Source organism: Podarcis erhardii (assembly GCF_964252035.2).
Source record: "Podarcis erhardii genome assembly, chromosome: 6".
Lineage (NCBI taxonomy): Eukaryota > Metazoa > Chordata > Lepidosauria > Squamata > Lacertidae > Podarcis > Podarcis erhardii.
In genome coordinates this window covers 57,296,655-57,314,737 of record NC_138510.1, presented here as the reverse complement: position 1 = coordinate 57,314,737, position 18,083 = coordinate 57,296,655, and the positions used below count along the sequence as shown (strand labels likewise).

Here is an 18,083-nt window from a genome sequence, read left to right as displayed (position 1 = left end):
CAAAGTGTTTAGCTTTCATTTAAAGTGAATTTGGAAGTTGGTTAGAACCTTGAAAGTGAGAATGTGATGCAGGCAACTGAGCGAAGACAATGGCTGTGACCTGGGCTCCTGGAGACAGCTGATTTTAACAGCGTAGTCAGTCAGGCTGTAGACAAGGGATGGAGAACCTGTGAGCCTCCAGAGGTTGCTGAACCCCCAACTTACATCAGTCCCAACCAGAATGGTCTGTGGTCAGTTATGATGGAAACCTTAAGCTCAACAACATCTGGAGGGCCACCGGTTCCCCACTCCTCCTACATAGACGGTGTAGGATTGAACAAAACCACCTCAGGACATTCTCCTTGGCTGGAGTTGTGTTTAGGGCTTGTGTTTGGTTGCCTCTTCCCTTTGAACACATTCTGTGAGTTTTCTCTGTTCCGTTAGAGTTAGGTTTGATGAGCAGTGCTGCCGATATTTACTTAACATTGGCAGCTTCTTGGCAGAGTGTATTTGTAAAGTGAATAAGCGCTAGTGGCATTTCTAGTCTCTTGAATTTGTAGCGTTTGTCTGATGATTTTTCCATCCCCCCCCCCCCTGCGGAAGGAGAGAACTTTGTAAGCAAACAAGTTGAAGAAAACCGTTAGAGAGCTCACAGCAGAATAGAGAAAACATTTTCAATACTTCAAAATAACTTTGCAGTCGGTCTCTGTCTGAAATGACGAAGACCTTCCGACTAAATATGCCCAGTGGCTGTGAATGTTTCTTGAGGTGTTCCACCCACCCACTTCTCTGCTGCTGCTTTGGCAGAAAGCCGAGAGGTGACTTGTGGAATTTTTGCAGAAGAACAGACACTCATCTGTTCAAGGGAGGTGGCTCAGCCTCTTATGCATTGAGTCCTAGGTGAGCATGTTCCAGAGAATGTGGTTCTCTCCCGCCCCTGATACTTGAATGTCTGATTTAGAGTTCAATTCTGGTGGGCAGAATACTTGTCATCTTTTTTGGTCTCATTTCCTTTATCTTCTTTGAGATGGCGCTTGCTGTTTCCAGTGGACTGCAACAAACAATAGAAGAAAGGATAGTTAACTATAAGGCAGCTATACTCAACGCAAAGGAAGCCGGCGAGAGTTCCAAAGTGCGACGGTATGAACGGGGCCTGAAGGTATGTTGGGACCACAGATTCTCATCCTTTTAGCAGAGAAGGAAAAATGCTGTTCAAAACAGGCTATGAGTATCAGCCATTAATTCAGTGCAAAGATGTATGCAGGAAAGAACAGAGGCGTAGCATTCATTTTTTTCACTTTTGTAAATGAGTGCTAGTCTTGTTCTGTCTAAAATCTTTGTATAGACAGAATTGTCTAAGTTAAATTAAACATTCATTAATGCTTCTTTAGTATGGTATCATGATATTAATCTGGATGAGGTTCTCTCTCTTTTTTACTGCTTTAGTAGGTGGGAGTTTAATTGAGGTTGTTTTATCTTCTCTAGACTTGTTGCTGTTGCTGTTCTTGTAATTGTAATCATTACAGTTTCATACACTAGCACTCATTCCCAAGCAGCAGTTCATTCAAATGGAAACTTTTCTTACAGACTCTAGATATTAGAGATAGCTACCATATAACACACAAAATAGAACTGATTTTAAAAGCTATTGGCTCCAGCGGACAGGGTATTTATGTTAAGGGAAAATCTTGTATTCAATAAATACCTGGAGGCAGGGAAAAAGCTAAATATTGGTCTTGCAGGCTTAATTATTGGTAGAGTTGAAGATTCAAGAGGATGTATGAGGATTCTCAGCTAGAGATCACTAATTGAAATGTGTAGCATTCCTACATTAGATTTTTTTTGTTGGAGTTGGGGTTTTCTAGTCACTTGGTTGGATGGACATAATTTTGTGTGTAGATTTTCTGTGCCTGTGCTTCAGAAGAAAGCAGAAAAGTTCATTTATTTATCATTAAGACTTGAAATTCAGCAAAATGGGTACAGTTTCTCTTCCTGTTTTGATGCGTGGGTATTGTCAGAAAGTTACTGCATTCTCCCATATAGTTTAAAGTCGCGTTGTTGAGTCTTTGCACAGACCAGTGGAAGATGAATTGCAAAGCTTTATAGCACTATAGCTCCCATCATCCATGACACTGGCCATGCTGGTTGGAACTGATGGAAGTTGTAACCCAGAATATGACAGAGTTTTATCATTTTTTGTGTGTGTGGGTTGGGAGTGTTTCATTGATCTCGGAACATTGCAAAATGCTGCAGTTCCCAAGAAGGCTGTAGAGTGTGAGATTCCAGGCACCTAAGAGATCCCAGGTATAGCCTGAAGGTACATGACGCCATCATCTTGCTGTAGCTAAACTGATCTGGACGAGTTGAGCACCTGGATGGGAGACTACATGGGTCAACAAATGAAAGACACAGCTTGATTGGAATGATCATATAGGGGATAAGTATTTAATCTATGCTGGGTAATTGAAATCGCTACTCAATCACTACTAGGCATTGGAAACCATGCTGACTGCAGTGAAGAAAGGGAAAAAAGTGAATGAGGAAGAAATGCCACCACCTGTAGCATCCGGGAAGAGCTCTGCTACAACTCCACAAGCCGTGCCTTTGAATGACTTGCCTAAAAACTCAGGCAGCCAAGATGAAATAACTGTTCCTGAAGGGGAGGAAAATGAAGGCTCTACTACAGACCATGAATTAAAGAACCCCAGCGATCCGGAGCTATCTGTGAGCACACCTGATCTCCAGAGCCAGGATGCAGATTCAGGTGTTCTGGGAACAAGTAGCACTTCTGAAAACAGTAAGTAGTTTGAGTGTGGCCCTTTCCCCTGCAGCATCCCTATTCTGCATATGCACACAAAAGTGCCACTTTTCTGCTTGTTTCTTCCATAGGGTGGATGGGTGGTGGACCCAGGTACCTAAGGAACTATGGTCCTCATGGTGTTTATAGTAGATGTTTTATTGGCTATATAGTAGGTGTTTTTATGTTTTGTTGTCTTGTTCAGATTCCCCAGACCTTGACACACGAGCACTGCTTGTGACAAGAGAGAAGGAGTACAAACTAGCAGCGCTCAAAGCCAAACAGAAAGGCGATCTTGAGAAGGCAAAAGAGTACATGAGGACTGGGAAGGTGAGGCGTCATTATTTCAAGCTAAAGCAGTTTTCTGCAAACCATAATTGGTGTTGATGATCTTGAGGATTCTCTAGAATATTTCTTTTTCTGAGGGTAAACGTATATGTTACTTTCACTGTGGGGATTTGCACCCCCATGGCAAACTTCCAACCCCAGGCGTACATGAGTTGGAGCCACGGCATATTGAGTTTTCCAACCTCTTCCACCATGGAGCTGAATTGGAAAAGAGGCAACTCTGTATAATGGCCCTGACTCACGCAGTAAATTCTGCTTTGTAATATGGCTGTGTAATGGGGAAATCACCATGAACTAACTGATCTCATGGTAAATGTAACATATGGACCAGCTCCCTGTTCCTTTCTTTTTAGAGTGAAAGTCACAATTCTCTAGCTTTCTTGTGTCAGGATCCCTAAAGCAGAATTGCACTAGGAAAATCTATATTCTTTGACCAGATAAATAAATCTATGCAAGTTAAATATTGATAGAGATCTAAAAGAACTGTATCTACCTGCATACAAGAGTATTGAAGGGGAATGAGGTGATTTGTGCATGTGCTGGGGACTGAATGAAGGATACATCCATCAAAAAGAGAAAGTGGGGACTTAGGGTCGCAGGAGTGCATCTTGCTAGCATCTGGAATCCACATCTCATCCCTTCTTATTTTTGAATCCTAAACAGAAGTTCTCTGATTCAATTCAAGTTGTTCAATGGCTAGAAATTTGAGAATGCCTCTCCTATGGGAGGTCCAGAGAATGGACCTTTTCTGTGGTGGCTCCCTGTTTGTGGAGTGCTCTCATTAGGGAAGCTTGCCTGGCGCCTTCATTACATATCTTTAGGTACCAGATGAAAACATTTCTCTATAACCAGGCCTTTGGCTGGTTAACAATCTATGTCTTTTTAAATGTGTTTGTGGGAGGGAGGTTGTTGGTTTGTTCTTGTTCTTATTACGTGTTTTGGGTTCTTGTTTTGTATTTTTATGTTGTGAACCACCCTGTGATCTTTGGATGAATGGTGGTATACAAATGTTAATAATAATAATAGTAGTAGTAGTAGTAGTAGTAATTTCAATTAGAGTGGGTATCTGTGATGCTGTACAGTGGTACCTCGGGTTACAAATGCTTCGGGTTATAAACACTTCAGGTTACAAACTCCGCTAAGCCGGAAGTAGTACCTCGGGTTGTGAACTTTGCCCCAGGATGAGAACGGAAATCATGCAGCGGCGGCAGCGGGAGGCCCTATCAGCGAAAGCACACCTCAGGTTAAGAACAGTTTTGGGTTAAGAACGGACCTACAGAACGAATTACGTTCGTAACCCGAGTTACCACTGTGTGTGTGCTAGTTCTGTGGTCAGAAGCACCATTCTGTGAACCAAGTTGAGATCAATGTCATAGAGACCCTTTGGCTTTGCATTTTTGTTGTAGAAGTTCAGCCTGGTTCTGGAAGCACTGGACAGTGGGCAGCCAGTAGACCTCAGGGATATGCCTCCAGCACCACAGGGTAAGAGCAAAGGAGATAAATGATCTTTCCAGTAACTAGAATACATTGAATTGCAGATAAAAGATGAAGGTTTATCACACTGACTTCAGATATCCTGCGGTAGAAACCCTGAAAGGATCTGTGATGTTGTGAAACTGTCAGACTTTCATAGTTTCAGTTTTCTAATGGCATCCTGCTTTCGCTTCCAGATCATTAAAAAGAAGCATGTGAATCTATCTAATATAATGTATTGCATGATGAATTTTTTTTCTGTCTTAAGTAACTTTGCAGTCATTTGTTTTATTTTTCAAAACCAGGTATTCTCCATATTTTGAAATTGAAATATCCTATTCTCTGTTCCCACTGATGTCTCTTTGTGTGGATTTTTTTTTTCAGCGAATGCATCTTCATTTGCCCCCTGCATGTCTCTGCTTAAGGTTAAGTGTCTGCTGAAGGGATATTGTGTTTCTGAGCAGTCCAAAGTGCAATATCTTGCGCCTGAGAGAATGCATTTGCTATGTACTGTTTTAGTGTTATGTGACTCCACCTTTTCTTTTTCCTGGTTGCAATTACTTATAAACATCAGTTTCATGCCCATGCTATTACGTAAACTGAATTTTAAACTGATTTTGTTTGGGATGTTTCTACGTTTCTAGGATTTGGAATTAATTACATAAAATTAGTTGAGTGGTTGTCCCTATTTACTGAGAACTGGAACTGCTTGGACAGCTAACAAATATGTAAAGGAGTTGGAGGAAGTGTTAGTGTATTTGGTAGTTATTCTAACAGTGGAATTGTGGGAGTTAGGTGTTGGTGTTCTTAGATCACAACCACACTGCAAAAACATTGATGCAAGACACAGATCCTCTTAGATTTCCGTCATTTTCAAATAGGGCGACAACAAAACCGCTAACAAATCACAGAATCCTTCTGTGAATTCTGTGAATCTATGATTTGGTGGTGGTGGATTTGAAGGAATTCATGTTAAAAAGGTATGAGGCCCCATTAGAATCCATACCTGGGATCAAAGCTTTTGTGCCACAACAATGGAAAGTGTCGTTTTTTTAAATGCTTCAGTTGCGACATGGGTGGGATCCTGTGAAAAGCTTATGCAATTTCAAGAGGTTCCATTTTACGGGATCCAGTGTGTCAGGCTTATGCCTCTCTCTCTCCCTATCTTCCCCTCTCTCACTCCACACTGCCTTTGTCTCTCTGGCGTGCCATTTCTTTCCTCCCTCTTCCCTTCTCTCTATCTCCTGTGGCACCCCATTTTCTTCTGCCTAGCAGCTTAATTTTTTTCTCCCTAGTCTCCCAGGTTACTCACCTATACTTCTCCTATCCTCTCAGTTGCTCTGCTCTCTGTTCAGCTGCTTTAGGTGCTAATCTGAGCCTTGAAAAGCACATAGAGCTGAAAGAAGCAGTAGGGACAACTTCTCTTCAAATTTCCTCCTTCATCACTTTGTACTTTTCAAGAGAGGGAAGGTAACCATCCTCGCCACCCCATAATGATGGCAGTGATGGGTGGAGGGCAGTGCCATTGTGCCTGTGGGTGGCATGCTGGCAACCCCAGACTTAGAGCGACATTTGTTCCCATTGGAAAAAACAGCTTCTCTTTACAGTACCAAATTTTCTTTGGCTCTTGTTGAATTATGTTGCAACTGTAGTGAAGAATTTGTATCTCTACGCTTCCGTGCCTTTTATAAAATGCATTAAATTCTTTTCCCTTGACACCCACATTTTCAGACCTTGAAAGTCCAGAAATGATACAGCTTCCCTCAAAACAGGCACCATCTGTAGCTGTGGAAACCAGCCTTCCTGTGACAGCACCAGACAGTCAAGGTAATAAAGCTTCGGCTTAGATGCGTTTTAAAGCAAAGCCTCTCTCTTGTGAGGTGTATTGTATAGATTAGAAACTCAGATCTTACAGTATAATAGGTATAACTAGCATTTCTAATCTATATAAGTGCAGCCTATGAAATTGTAGTGCAGAATTGGAGAAACTGAGAAATACCTAGATTGGACGACTGGTTACTTAAAATTTGGCATATCACTTTAGTAGTTAAATTAACAAATATTAATTAGGTTCAGGTAACAAATTAGGTAACAGATATTAATTAGGCAAACTAGACAGAGCAGCAATACTTCTATTGAAAAATGAAGCTTATCCATTCCTTATTGGACTGACGGAACACGAAACAATATTCGTCTATATATGCTTTTGGTAGATACGGCATCAGTCATATGCTTGGGTGAAATTTAATGGTAAATTTTTAAAAAATTAATGGTAATTTGCAATTCTGATTTTTGAATAAGTATACAATCAAATGAGTAAACGGTTAATTTTTAATAAGTAAGCAAGCAAGCAAGCAACACTTCATGGTAATATATACATATACAGTATAGGTTACAACTTTTTGATAGGTTATACATATGAAAAAGGCAGGGAATGATCTTAAATTGATGGACCATAGTTTCTTGTTTGAAATATTCCAATTATATATATATATATATATATATAGTCTTAAGTATGCAGGTATTTGTACTGTGTTCTTTTTGTAGTGTGTGTGTGTGTGTGTGAGAGAGAGAGAGAGAGAGAGAGAGAGCGCGCAAGCATACACACACACACACACACACACATATATGCATATATAAATCTGTCTTTCCATATATTGCAACATACACCTTTCAGACAAGAATAAAGTGTGTCTTTCTTTGAGAGACACAAACACCAGAAGCATTTTTTCATTTTGTTTTTTTAATACTGTTGCATCTGTTTGTGTCAATGGGAAAAGGAGAATGGATTAAAGCACTGATGGTGGAACCACTGACCCTCCAGAAGGTGTTGGGCTCCAGTTCCAACCAGTGTGGTCAGTATTAAAGGCTAGTAGAAGTTGTGGTCCAGCGACACCTGGAAGACAAGACATTGTCCTCCCCTAGGTCAAAGTGCGAGAAGCAGGTGCCTATATTGTGGCTGAGCTCATACGATACGTTCTTTGGATGCTTTTAAAGGTCCCTTGCCTCAGCCAAAAACAGTGATGGAGGCTTTGCAGCAAAGGCTGGAGAAATACAAAGCAGCAGCCGCTCAAGCCAAAGCAAATGGAGATGATCGGAAGAGCAGGATGCACGAGAGGATAGCCAAGGTAAAGAAGAAGAAGCTCTGTGTGCTACCACAAAAGTCCCTTGGTTATAATCATTTTGTTGTGAGCCTCTGCTGTGATATATCAGATCACAAAAGATACTGATTATATAACAGCAGTAAGAGGATCTTCTCCTGTTTGAACGTATTACACCAATCCGGACCTGACTGCGTTGGCTACCAATTAGTTTCCAGGCCCATTTCAAAGTGCTGACTTTGACCTTTAAAGCCTTAAACTGCTCAGGACCATGGTAATTTAAAGGCCTCTCACCATATGAACCACCCTGGACCTTATGATTGTCATCTGAGGCCCCTCTACAGGAGGTCTGGAGGGTGGCAACATGAGAACGGGCCTTTTCTGTGGTGACTCCCTGCTTTTGGAATGTTTTCCCCAGGTAGCTCACCTGGCGCCTTCATTACATATCTTAGGGAGCCAGGCGAAAACATTTCTCTATAACCAGGCAATATACAAATTTGATAAATAAAAATAATAATTGTTAGACTTGTGGAATACAAGCTCGTTGGGTGGTGAATTTCAGCATCACATATTTCACATTACACTCTGAGAATGTCATTATCAAATTTGCCTGCATTAAACTCAGAAAGACTTACTTCTGAGGAGACGCATATAGAATTGCACTCTGAATAATGTTAACCATCATTTCATCACATTTACTAAGAACTTGGGGCAAATATTTCAGCCCTTTTCTTAAAGCCATGTGGAGGGGTTGTTGCATCTGTGTACTGCAAGCCCAGCAACAGATGCAGTACATGGAGGAAGGTTTGCATTTTTCTAGCTATGAAATGTTCTGCCTGGAGTGCTCTTAAAATGTTTTCTAATCCTTATGGCATAAAGGGAAACACAACAAATGAGTGACAAATAAGTATTTATCTCCCCCTCCCCACAACCTGTCAGATGACTGTATTCTCTAACCAAATTTTCTCCTTAACAGCAATACCAAGATGCCATAAGAGCCCATAAAGCAGGAAGGAAAGTGAATTTTGGGGAACTACCAGTTCCCCCTGGTAAGTATGCAACACTGTCAGGGCTGTGTGTTGAAATGTGAGATACCCTCGTGTAAGTGCTTTGCTCCTGGCACATTTGCCAAAAATGCTTCAGGAGACTCCCTCCTACTCTGCCTTGTCAGGAGACTGGCTTGGCTCCATGACAACACTACAGAATGTGCTATGAAACTGCTTATTGTGACTGTAAACTTTCATGAAGTTGCACGATAACAGCACAGAGGGCCTCTTGAATTGCAAGTTGGCTCGTTGGTTTTCAGCTGGTGGGTTGGGACCCACTACCAGGTCATGACCCCTGAGCTAAGGTGGGTTGCAACAGCACCATACAACATATGACCCATTTGAGGAGCTGGCTGGTTGAAATTAACCATAATTAGCGTTAAACACAGCTCCCAGTTCACAAACAATTTAACTAAAATTGAAAGCTTCCAAACTTCTCCTCCTCCTCGGCCTGAATGTGTCAGTGATCCGTTTTGTGGGCAGCCGCTGGAGTTCATGCTCAATACTCTCAGAACTTGTATCTTCTGAGTATAATGATAATTGTCATTTCAACTTTTTAAATCTGTAGTTCTCCTCATAAATGTGTGTTGTGTTCATCTTCATTTATTTTTAAGGCTATCTTCTGGGTTTTTTTCTTCTCTCTTCTTTTCAGGTTTTCCTCCGATTCCTGGACTGGCTCCTGCAGATGACAATACTGTTGCTGCTGTCCTTGAAAATGCTAACAGGCTGGTTAAGATGGAGGAGGAAGAGAATAAAGAAGAGGAGGAGGAAGACGAGGTGTGTTGCTTAAAAATCTGTTTGCTTACAGATGCAGAAGAATATTCTTACCATTTTAAAACACAAGTTACAGCCAACTATTTCAAAAGCTGCTATTGCTGCTGTTGTTGTTTTTTTAAAAAATCCTACTAACCTAGTATTACATACACTGAAACATTTCCAGTCACCATTTCCATTCCTTTTAACCCATCAGGTTAGTCATGTTCATGCTTTTTAATGGGTCTACTCTGAGTAGGACTAGCATTGGCCACAACTCAGAAGCTCTGGTAGTTAAAACTGCTTATTCCCTTTAATTTCCTAATGCCAACTGCTGAACTGGTTAACTCACAGACTTTGTGTTAGGGTACCTAGTAGTAGCTCATCTCCTGTTAAGCCACACTCTGCACTAGGACTTCAGATGATGAATCACTCTATAACCCATTTTGTTGAAGACGGCCTAGTGATGATGACTACAGTGCTGTTATTAAGGACTTTTTCAGCCTCTTAAGATGACTTTCTGACCCCTTTAGCACACAAAAGGTCTCTCTTCTGTAGCACCACAGCAGATGGCTGCTGTAATGGGATCCATTTGTTTAGTATCCGTCCTCATCTTGGGCCCTATATCTGAATTTCCTGCTCATTGCATTCAATTCCTTTCTGGTCCCTCTAGGGTGAGCCTTCCATACAGGCTCCAGCTTCCAAGAAGCCCACTCAGCCTCCTAAGAAGCCAGTGCAAGTTGTTCAGCCAATAACTGTGCCATCTGCTGTAATCCCGGAAGAAACCTCTCCAGAGAAAGATATTTCTCAACCCACCCCTGTAGCAGCCCCAGAGAAATCTGCATCCACTGAGCACATCTCTCCAGTTGGTAAGGACTCAAACAGCTGGCTGAGAGTTGTATTTATTTCATTTACATCAAGCAAGACTTAGGAAGTGATGTATTTTAGATACTTAAAGGATGTTAGGAAGGAAAAGGGGGAAACAGTTGTTCACGCTGAGGATAGAACAAGACAAAAATGGTACACAAGAAATACGTTCAGTGAGGCTTAACAGAAGAAGCCTTTGGGACAAAGCCCTTGTTGGCTTTTCATTTTCTGAGCTGTGAAATGCTGTGTTTGGAGTGCTTGTAAGATGTTAACAAGCCCTCCCTTTCAGTAGAATAGAAAGGTATGTAGAATCTGGACAGCAAATGAGTGACTAATACGGATTCCTATTCTGACCCAAATTATCCACTTAAATGTGCACATAACAGACAGACCCCCTGCTGTAATCAAGATAACTACCAGGACACTGCTACTTGCACTGGTTCAAGCTAGTCAGTGTTTTGTCTTCCTCCTAAGCAGTTCAATGACACATGCTTGACAGTGTTCCGTGGAGACATGCCACACATTTGCACAGCTTGGATGCAGATGGCAAGCTTGCATTTGAGAAAACAGGACTACCTCTTGGCTGGGTCTGTTTTTTCTCTTACTTTAAGGAGCTTGGAAGAGCTAGTGTGTGCTCTCTGGAAAGGACATCATAAAGATACCTGGCAGGCTTAGTGAAAGTTCTTGCCTCCCTGAGAAGTGTCCTTTCTGCCCCTCTTTTTTCATGTCCTCCCCCACTCCTTGCAAATGTTGAGCTCCCACACACAGTTTAAGTATTCCGTCTGAGTCAAAGCCTGGCAAGCAAGGCTTTATCTAATGGATGTGGCTGTGGATGACTGGGCAGATTGCACACAGGAGATGCTTCGGTGTGAGGGCGGAAATAAATAGGAGCCACTGCCACACATTTCTTTCTGCACCATTACTGCCTATTCTGTGCGTCCCTGGGATGAGAAAACCTTCTGTTTCTCTCATACAGCCTTGTGTGCAGAGTGGGAATACAGCTAAGCAGGAAATAGCTTTCTATAGGTGTTACTATTAGTACATCAAGCCCTTAATAACTTGGGACCAGTTTACCTGCAAGATTGCTTTACCCCCCTATATTGCCCACTCAACTTCAGTCTGCAGAACTGGCACTGTTACAAGCAACAACTGTTGCCCATTTCACATTTGTAAGAAATGAATCTGATAGGGTCTTAGCCTATTGACATCAGGCAGGCAGCTTCGCTGTAGTTTTTGACGCCTGCTAAAAACATTTTTGTTTAGATGAGCCAACCCAGATGTATAGAATGTGGATGTATGTTTTAATATCTTTTGGGTTTACTGCTGAATTTATTCCTTTAACGTTTAAATTAGTTGTTTTTACTGGTAATTTTATTGTTTATCCTCATTGTAAACTGCTTTGAGGGAGTGTGTGTTTTTTAACAATCAAGCGGTTTATAAATTTTATAAATTTATAAATAAATTCTCTCCTCCAATAGCACAGGCACGCTTTGTTTTATTGCGCTTCTCACATATTGCTCATTGTGCAGCTGCAAGCAGCCTAGCTGCTTCCGGGGAAGAAAGCCCTGCCGCTGTCGCCGCCTTCCGCTTCTGGCCACAGGAGTGGAGCTGGCTAGGGTTGGAGGTGGGTTTTTCCCCTACCGCCCCTGCAGCCAGCGGGGGAACCTGGCTTAATAGACTATATATAGTGCAAGCATAATTTTTATATGCAATGGGGAACCAAAATGTTTACGTGACTCGGTTTATTGCAATATTCACTTTATTGCAGTGGTCTGGAACCGAGCCTGCAATATCTCCAAATCTGAAAAGTGTTTTTTTTAAAACACACACACACACACACACACACACACACACACACACACAACAACTATGACAACACCCCAGTTGTTTTGCTTCTTTGCAGCTTTAGAGCACCTTGAATTCCTGGAGAGTAGAAGGAAACAGTACTTAAAGGCTGCAGTCCAGGCAAAGAAGAGAAATGATCTGGAGCAAGCCAAGGCGTTCCTAAGAACAGCCAAGAGCTTGGAGCCAAAGATCGAGCGGGCAAAAAGTGGCAAACTGGTCGACATTTCCAAGGTTAGTAGAAAGATTCCTAAGAGTGTATCAGGTCTGCTTTGAAGGAAGCACTGTTCACACCACTATCTGTCGTCTGATGTCCTTTGTTGCCTTTGAACACAGCTTTTGTGGATTTTATTTCAGAAAACCTTGTAATTCTTTTAAGACAGAGGCAAGCTTTTCTGCAGTTGGGCCTGACCATAGGCCTGCACTCGCATCCTGGCTGTTACCCTGCCTCCTCTCCTTGAATTGTAGGAGCCTTTTACTTTTTTTGAAATTCTGAATTTGTTCAGTTGCACCCAGTCTCTGTCTCTCTCATGCACACACATTTATATGTATATTTACATATATATATTAATTATATAAAACTTCACTTAAACGTGTGGTGCCTTGGAATGTAACCTGCATGTAAATGGGAGCTTGCTTGTATGTTTTATTCTCAGCCATCAAAATTGCCTCTTCTGAGTTATTATTTTGTACTTTATAGCCACTTCAGAGTAGGAGTAGGAGTAATTATTATTATTATTATTATTATTATTATTATTATTATTATTATTTATTTATACCCTACCCATCTGGCTGAGTTTCCCCAGTCACTCTGTAGGGAATAAGGGGAGGGAGGCACCTAATTCTGTTGCCTAGGTGGCCTTACATTTTTGCAATTTTCACACATATAAAAATACATACGTGCAGGTTACAAAAATGAGACTTTGTTTTTGTCAGTGCTCACCTTTCTCTGTCACAATTTTACCAGAGAAGCTCTGACATGTGTTGTGTGTTGCTGTGTAGCTGCCATCACCACCTACAGATGATGAAGGTGACTTTATTATCATACATCATGAAGATCTCAGACTCTCTCAGAAAGCAGAAGAGGTGTACGTTCAGCTCATCAAGCTATTGAGAGACCAGCATGAGGTGTGTGACTCCTTCCTCTCCTATAGCATTATCGATAGCTAAGGGTCCTGTAGTGGAAGTAGAATGTTGTGTGGCGATCCCCCCCCCCCGCCAGTTGGAATAAATGAAGACACTGGACACCAGAATTTAGGTTAATGGGCGAAAAATGGCCACAGCTTTATTGATTACAGGTAAGAGCGGTATTGGCTTTAGGCATTGGTCCTATCAGACTATCCGGCATAGACCCGGAAAGGGTTAACACCAACAGGGGGAGCCCCTGAGATGCACATCCCTAGGCGCTCCCCGAGGAGTCACCACTCGGGAGCGCACTTTAGGCCCTAGCCTCCATAGGTTTCGGATGAGGCAATGCCCCCTGGAGTCCTTTATCAGACTACCCCATAGCATTTGGGGGAGGTGATGGCGCTCCCCCCCAACTCACCTGCATAACAATACCCCTACCAATGCCTAACCGCCCAAACCAAAGGCGTTGTGACGTTTTGCTACGAGGTAGGCGAAAAAACCAAATGGCTTCCAAAATAATGCCAATTAGCCAAGTGGAAAAACTCCTACCAGGCCCCTTGCAGCGACCAACCGAGGTCCATAGCAAAGTCTGAGTGAAAACCTAGAGGGTGGGTGGGAGGGAATCCGCAGCTGGCTGAGGGAAAGAAAAGGGGTGATCCTGGGCTCCCCCGACCTTAAATGACCTGCTTAGCCCCGCCCCTGTCACCAGCCGATTGGCTGGCGCAGGGAATGATGCAGCCCGAGGATTCCCAAGTCGCGCGGGGTCCGCGCGGATGTAGGTGGGCGTGAGCCCGCAACCCCCCCTCCTTATGTTGGGAGTGGCTTTCTCTATACTTTAAACTGGCCTATTTTGCATACAACTCTAAACTGTTGTTCTTTTGTGATATATGCACAAGCATCAGTGACCCTCTCTCTCCTTTCAAAAGTGATTTGAAAATAAAGGTGCTCAGAAAAAGTTCCTGCCTTCTTTATATGTCTTCTGTATGTGTGTTTTTAAGAGGAAACGAGAGAACTTCTAGTGGCAGTGTTAACAACCCCCTCCTTTTTTCTGTTAATAGAAATGTTTGCAGTATTCGAAGCAGTTCACACATCTGGGAAATGTATCTGAAACTTCCCGGTAGGTTTATTATGAGTTTAGCATTGAAGGCACATCTCAATTGGGTGCAATACAAATTCCACTTGGCAGAATGAATTTTGCTTTTATCCCTTGGGTCTAGTCATTTTGTGGCTTGGGAAAAAGTTGTTCCTCCCATCTTAACTATGTAAAGTGTAACTTGACTTTTTCACTTGAGGGGAAGCTCAATCGCATGTCCCTACGTTGGGTGAGCTAGAGAACTGCAGCCTACATGGTGGGTGTCTCCATATGTCAAACAAGAAGGAAATTTCATGATGAGCAGCCAGTGTTCTGCTCCCTGTGCTTGCTTGATGAAGGTAGCTCCCAAATCCCATCAGTAATGAAAGCTAAGTCCTTCTGGTGCTCCACTGGCTTGATCAGTTTCTAGACAGCTTTCCCATTGACCTCTGGCAAGGAGCTATTTCTGCCTTAAGTGGAGTCCAGCCATTCTCTCATTTGAGGAGGAGCTGCCTCCATGAGTTTAGCAGCCACCCACTGATAACATTAATGAAACCAGAGCAGCTCTGGCAATATTCTTCCTGATCTTTCTCACTTTTACTATATGTTGTGTATTTCTGTGTTGCGTTTCAGGTTTGAGAAGCTGGCTCAGATTTGTAAAAAAGATCTGGACATCTTACAGCTTGCACAGGCCCAGGGGCTGGATCCCCCAAGCCACCACTTTGAAGAGAGAACCTTTAAAATTGTAAGGTATGGATGTCCAAAAGATGGGAAGGTTTCAAATGTCTTATCTTTGTAGATAGATGAGCTTTACAAAACCTTTCTGAACCTTACAAGAACAAGCAACCTGGAATACTGTGAATTTCTGTTCCCAAAAAAGTGACCAATGTTTTATAGTGGAAACTAGGCATTTCAGTAAATGTGGGGCTGCCACGAAAATGGGACCACTCTCCCCCAGCCCCTTGAGTCAAAGGGCTATAACTTTGTTCATATCTTGATGTTGCCTGTGTTTGCATATGTAATACTAAGTTGCAGCTTGTTCAGCAGGCAAACAGACAAGGCTAGTTGGTTTTCCAGCTACTCTTGCCTTGTGCCTCTGTAGCTTGGAGAGTGCCTGGGCTGCAGTGACCAAACAAACCATGGTTAAGCAAGGCTTTGTGCTTCATAAACTAACAACAAACCATGTTTTCACCCTGCAATTAGTTGTCAGAAAGCAAGCATGCTGTGTATTTCTTCACGATTCCGATTTCTACATGTTCCCTACGTTTGGTATTGCAATGTGAAGTACTTCCGGATTGCTGGAGTAAACTTTTTCTTTTTGTTTGCTTTGTAGAATATTTTCTGAACTCAGTAGCACAGAAATGCATCTTATCATTGTCCGAGGAATAAATCTACCAGCTCCACCAGGTAGTCTACCATTGACATGAATTTTTAAGATTCCTTCCTGCTCTGCAATCTTCCCTGTAGCTGATAGAGCTGAGAACTTGACCTCTGTTAATCAGTAGTTAGGATCATTTTGTTTTTATCAAGCAAATTGGGTCACAATCGGGAACAAACATCTCTGAGTAGAGGCCTCTTCTTTCCTGTGAGATAATCGGCAGTCTTGTGTTCATAAGATTTGGCCCATTTTTCTTTTGGTTTCTGCGGCTGTTTGCTCAGCTAAATTCCTCTCTTTGCACAGGTGTGGCACCCAATGATTTGGACGCATTTGTGAAATTTGAATTCCATTACCCAAATACAGTGAGTACACATCAAGGCTTTTGCTCCCTCCTTAATTTTTAGGCCCTAGGGTGACAGTTCCCTATCAAGTATATTCAGATGCAAACCCTCAGTTTGCCGCCATGTAATATATGCAAAGATTGGGAGAATGGATGACTTGGGCATTGCTGCTGCGTTAAGCGAGCAGCCGTGTAAATATCAGGACAGGGGTAGAAGCAGAGCATAAAATAAAGGTGCAGAGAAGCCCTATCAACTTTTGAAGTGAGTGGGATAACTGAGACAAAAGAGATCGGGACAAAGCAAGATCTATGGTGCTGCAAAGAGACGATCCTGGGTGTTAATGAGAAACAGAGAGGAAAAAACAAGGATACAGAGAGATCAGGAGGGGAAAGAATGTGCTAAAGGGGGTTAACAAGGCTGAAAAGAAATCACTGAGGTGGGGGGGGAGAGATACACAGAAATGAGCTTATTACATTTATATACCAACTGTTCTCCCAAGGAGCTCAAGATGGTGCACATCATTCTCATCCCCGTTTTATCTTGACAACAACCCAGTGAAGTAGGTTAGGCTGGGAGGTGGTGACTGGCCCAAGGTCATTCAGTGAGCTTCGTGGCTGAGTGGGAATTCTAACCCTGGTCTCCCAGGTCATAGTTCAACACTCTAACCATTATGCCACACTCCAGCTCTCTTGAATTAACGAAAGTGAAAAGGTGGTCCTCTGGAGTAGCTTGACTTACACATCCCTGCTTTAGAGCAACCAGCCCATGGTGGGGCGGAGCTTGGTCTTCACAAGTAAAGGCAAGGACAGAGAACCCCACTGGCTTTTCTGAGAATAGTTAGGAAGGCAGGGTCACTGGTGGCATCTCTGGTGGCCTTATCACAGTAGAAAAGAGAATGGCATTTCTAATAGGGTTGTATATGTGATGCTTGAGAGGCAGCTGGGGAAGGAGCTGCCTCTGAAATAGAGAAAGGGCTATGTTGCTTGATAACTAGGATATCATCTAGAAGTGCTGGCAGTAATTGGGTCACCTTGTCCTTGTTCACTCCCTAGAGACTTCTTCTGTGCTTTGGGCTAGAAGTTAATTTGTTTTGTTGTATGATTGGGTTGTTAAAAAGAATAGTAATTGCTAAACAATCTCTTTGGAGCATGTTTGTTGCAACCTCTGAAGATCCATACCCATTCCCTTCTTGGGGACAAGGAAGACAAATGAAAAGGTCCCGGAGAAATCTACCTGCACCAGGCTCTTGTACTACGGCAAAGCAAAATGACTGAATGGTGGTTGCAATGCTAGCATTGGATCTAACCTATCTTTTTAACATCCCCATGCGCCATTTGTTTCTATCTCTTGTATATTTCGTATTGAATCTCAGTATTTGCATTTTGTTCCATATTGAATGGGCTGTGCCCAAGAAAACTTTATCTACACTTATGCAGGACTTTCTTTCCAAATGAAAAGCAAACAAAGATGTTGTGATTTCTGCTGAATATTAATGGTGTGTGGCTGTAGGTGTTTAGTTTTAGGGTGTTGTTAACCTATGTTTTGCTTTTATTAAAACAGGAGCAAGCTCAGAAAAGTAAAACATCAGTGATAAAAAATACCAACTGCCCAGGTGGGTGCTTGTGCTTATACTATTATTGCCATCATTACGTTGTCTTTTCTTGGATTTTCATTTCAGAGCTAGGCTGAAAAGGGTTAGTTCCATTTTATGTTTGCATCGCCTACCTGAACAGAATTCAAAGACTCTCATTTCAGAGCAGTAGTAATTTTGTATTGTGGGTTTCTTAATTAAGCGATTTCCGCATCTGTGACGGTGTTAACCTAACTTGCAACACTGCTCTGTATAGTGGCAGCAGCTCTCAACAGGTTAACTGAAGATGGCCAAAGGCTGGGCCTGGAACTCTGTGCATGCTCTGCTACTGAGCTATACGACTCCAGAAGGACTTGTACCTGGAATA

At 42.3% G+C, this 18,083-nt stretch overlaps 1 protein-coding gene across 2 annotated transcripts in view; it reads left to right on the top strand.

Annotated features, from left to right (window-relative positions):
- Positions 1 to 18,083, top strand: part of CC2D1B (coiled-coil and C2 domain containing 1B) — a 36,938-nt gene that overhangs the window by 12,149 nt on the left and 6,706 nt on the right. For both annotated transcript variants that reach the window (XM_081866886.1, XM_081866887.1), the window contains exons 6-21: positions 1,007 to 1,138; positions 2,470 to 2,776; positions 2,982 to 3,106; positions 4,531 to 4,606; positions 6,329 to 6,424; positions 7,595 to 7,725; positions 8,675 to 8,747; positions 9,397 to 9,521; positions 10,171 to 10,366; positions 12,268 to 12,440; positions 13,209 to 13,334; positions 14,393 to 14,451; positions 15,040 to 15,156; positions 15,740 to 15,813; positions 16,088 to 16,146; positions 17,686 to 17,737. In XM_081866886.1, the coding sequence (XP_081723012.1) occupies positions 1,007 to 1,138; positions 2,470 to 2,776; positions 2,982 to 3,106; positions 4,531 to 4,606; positions 6,329 to 6,424; positions 7,595 to 7,725; positions 8,675 to 8,747; positions 9,397 to 9,521; positions 10,171 to 10,366; positions 12,268 to 12,440; positions 13,209 to 13,334; positions 14,393 to 14,451; positions 15,040 to 15,156; positions 15,740 to 15,813; positions 16,088 to 16,146; positions 17,686 to 17,737 (1,921 nt within the window). The remainder of the gene's footprint in view (positions 1 to 1,006; positions 1,139 to 2,469; positions 2,777 to 2,981; positions 3,107 to 4,530; positions 4,607 to 6,328; positions 6,425 to 7,594; positions 7,726 to 8,674; positions 8,748 to 9,396; positions 9,522 to 10,170; positions 10,367 to 12,267; positions 12,441 to 13,208; positions 13,335 to 14,392; positions 14,452 to 15,039; positions 15,157 to 15,739; positions 15,814 to 16,087; positions 16,147 to 17,685; positions 17,738 to 18,083) is intronic.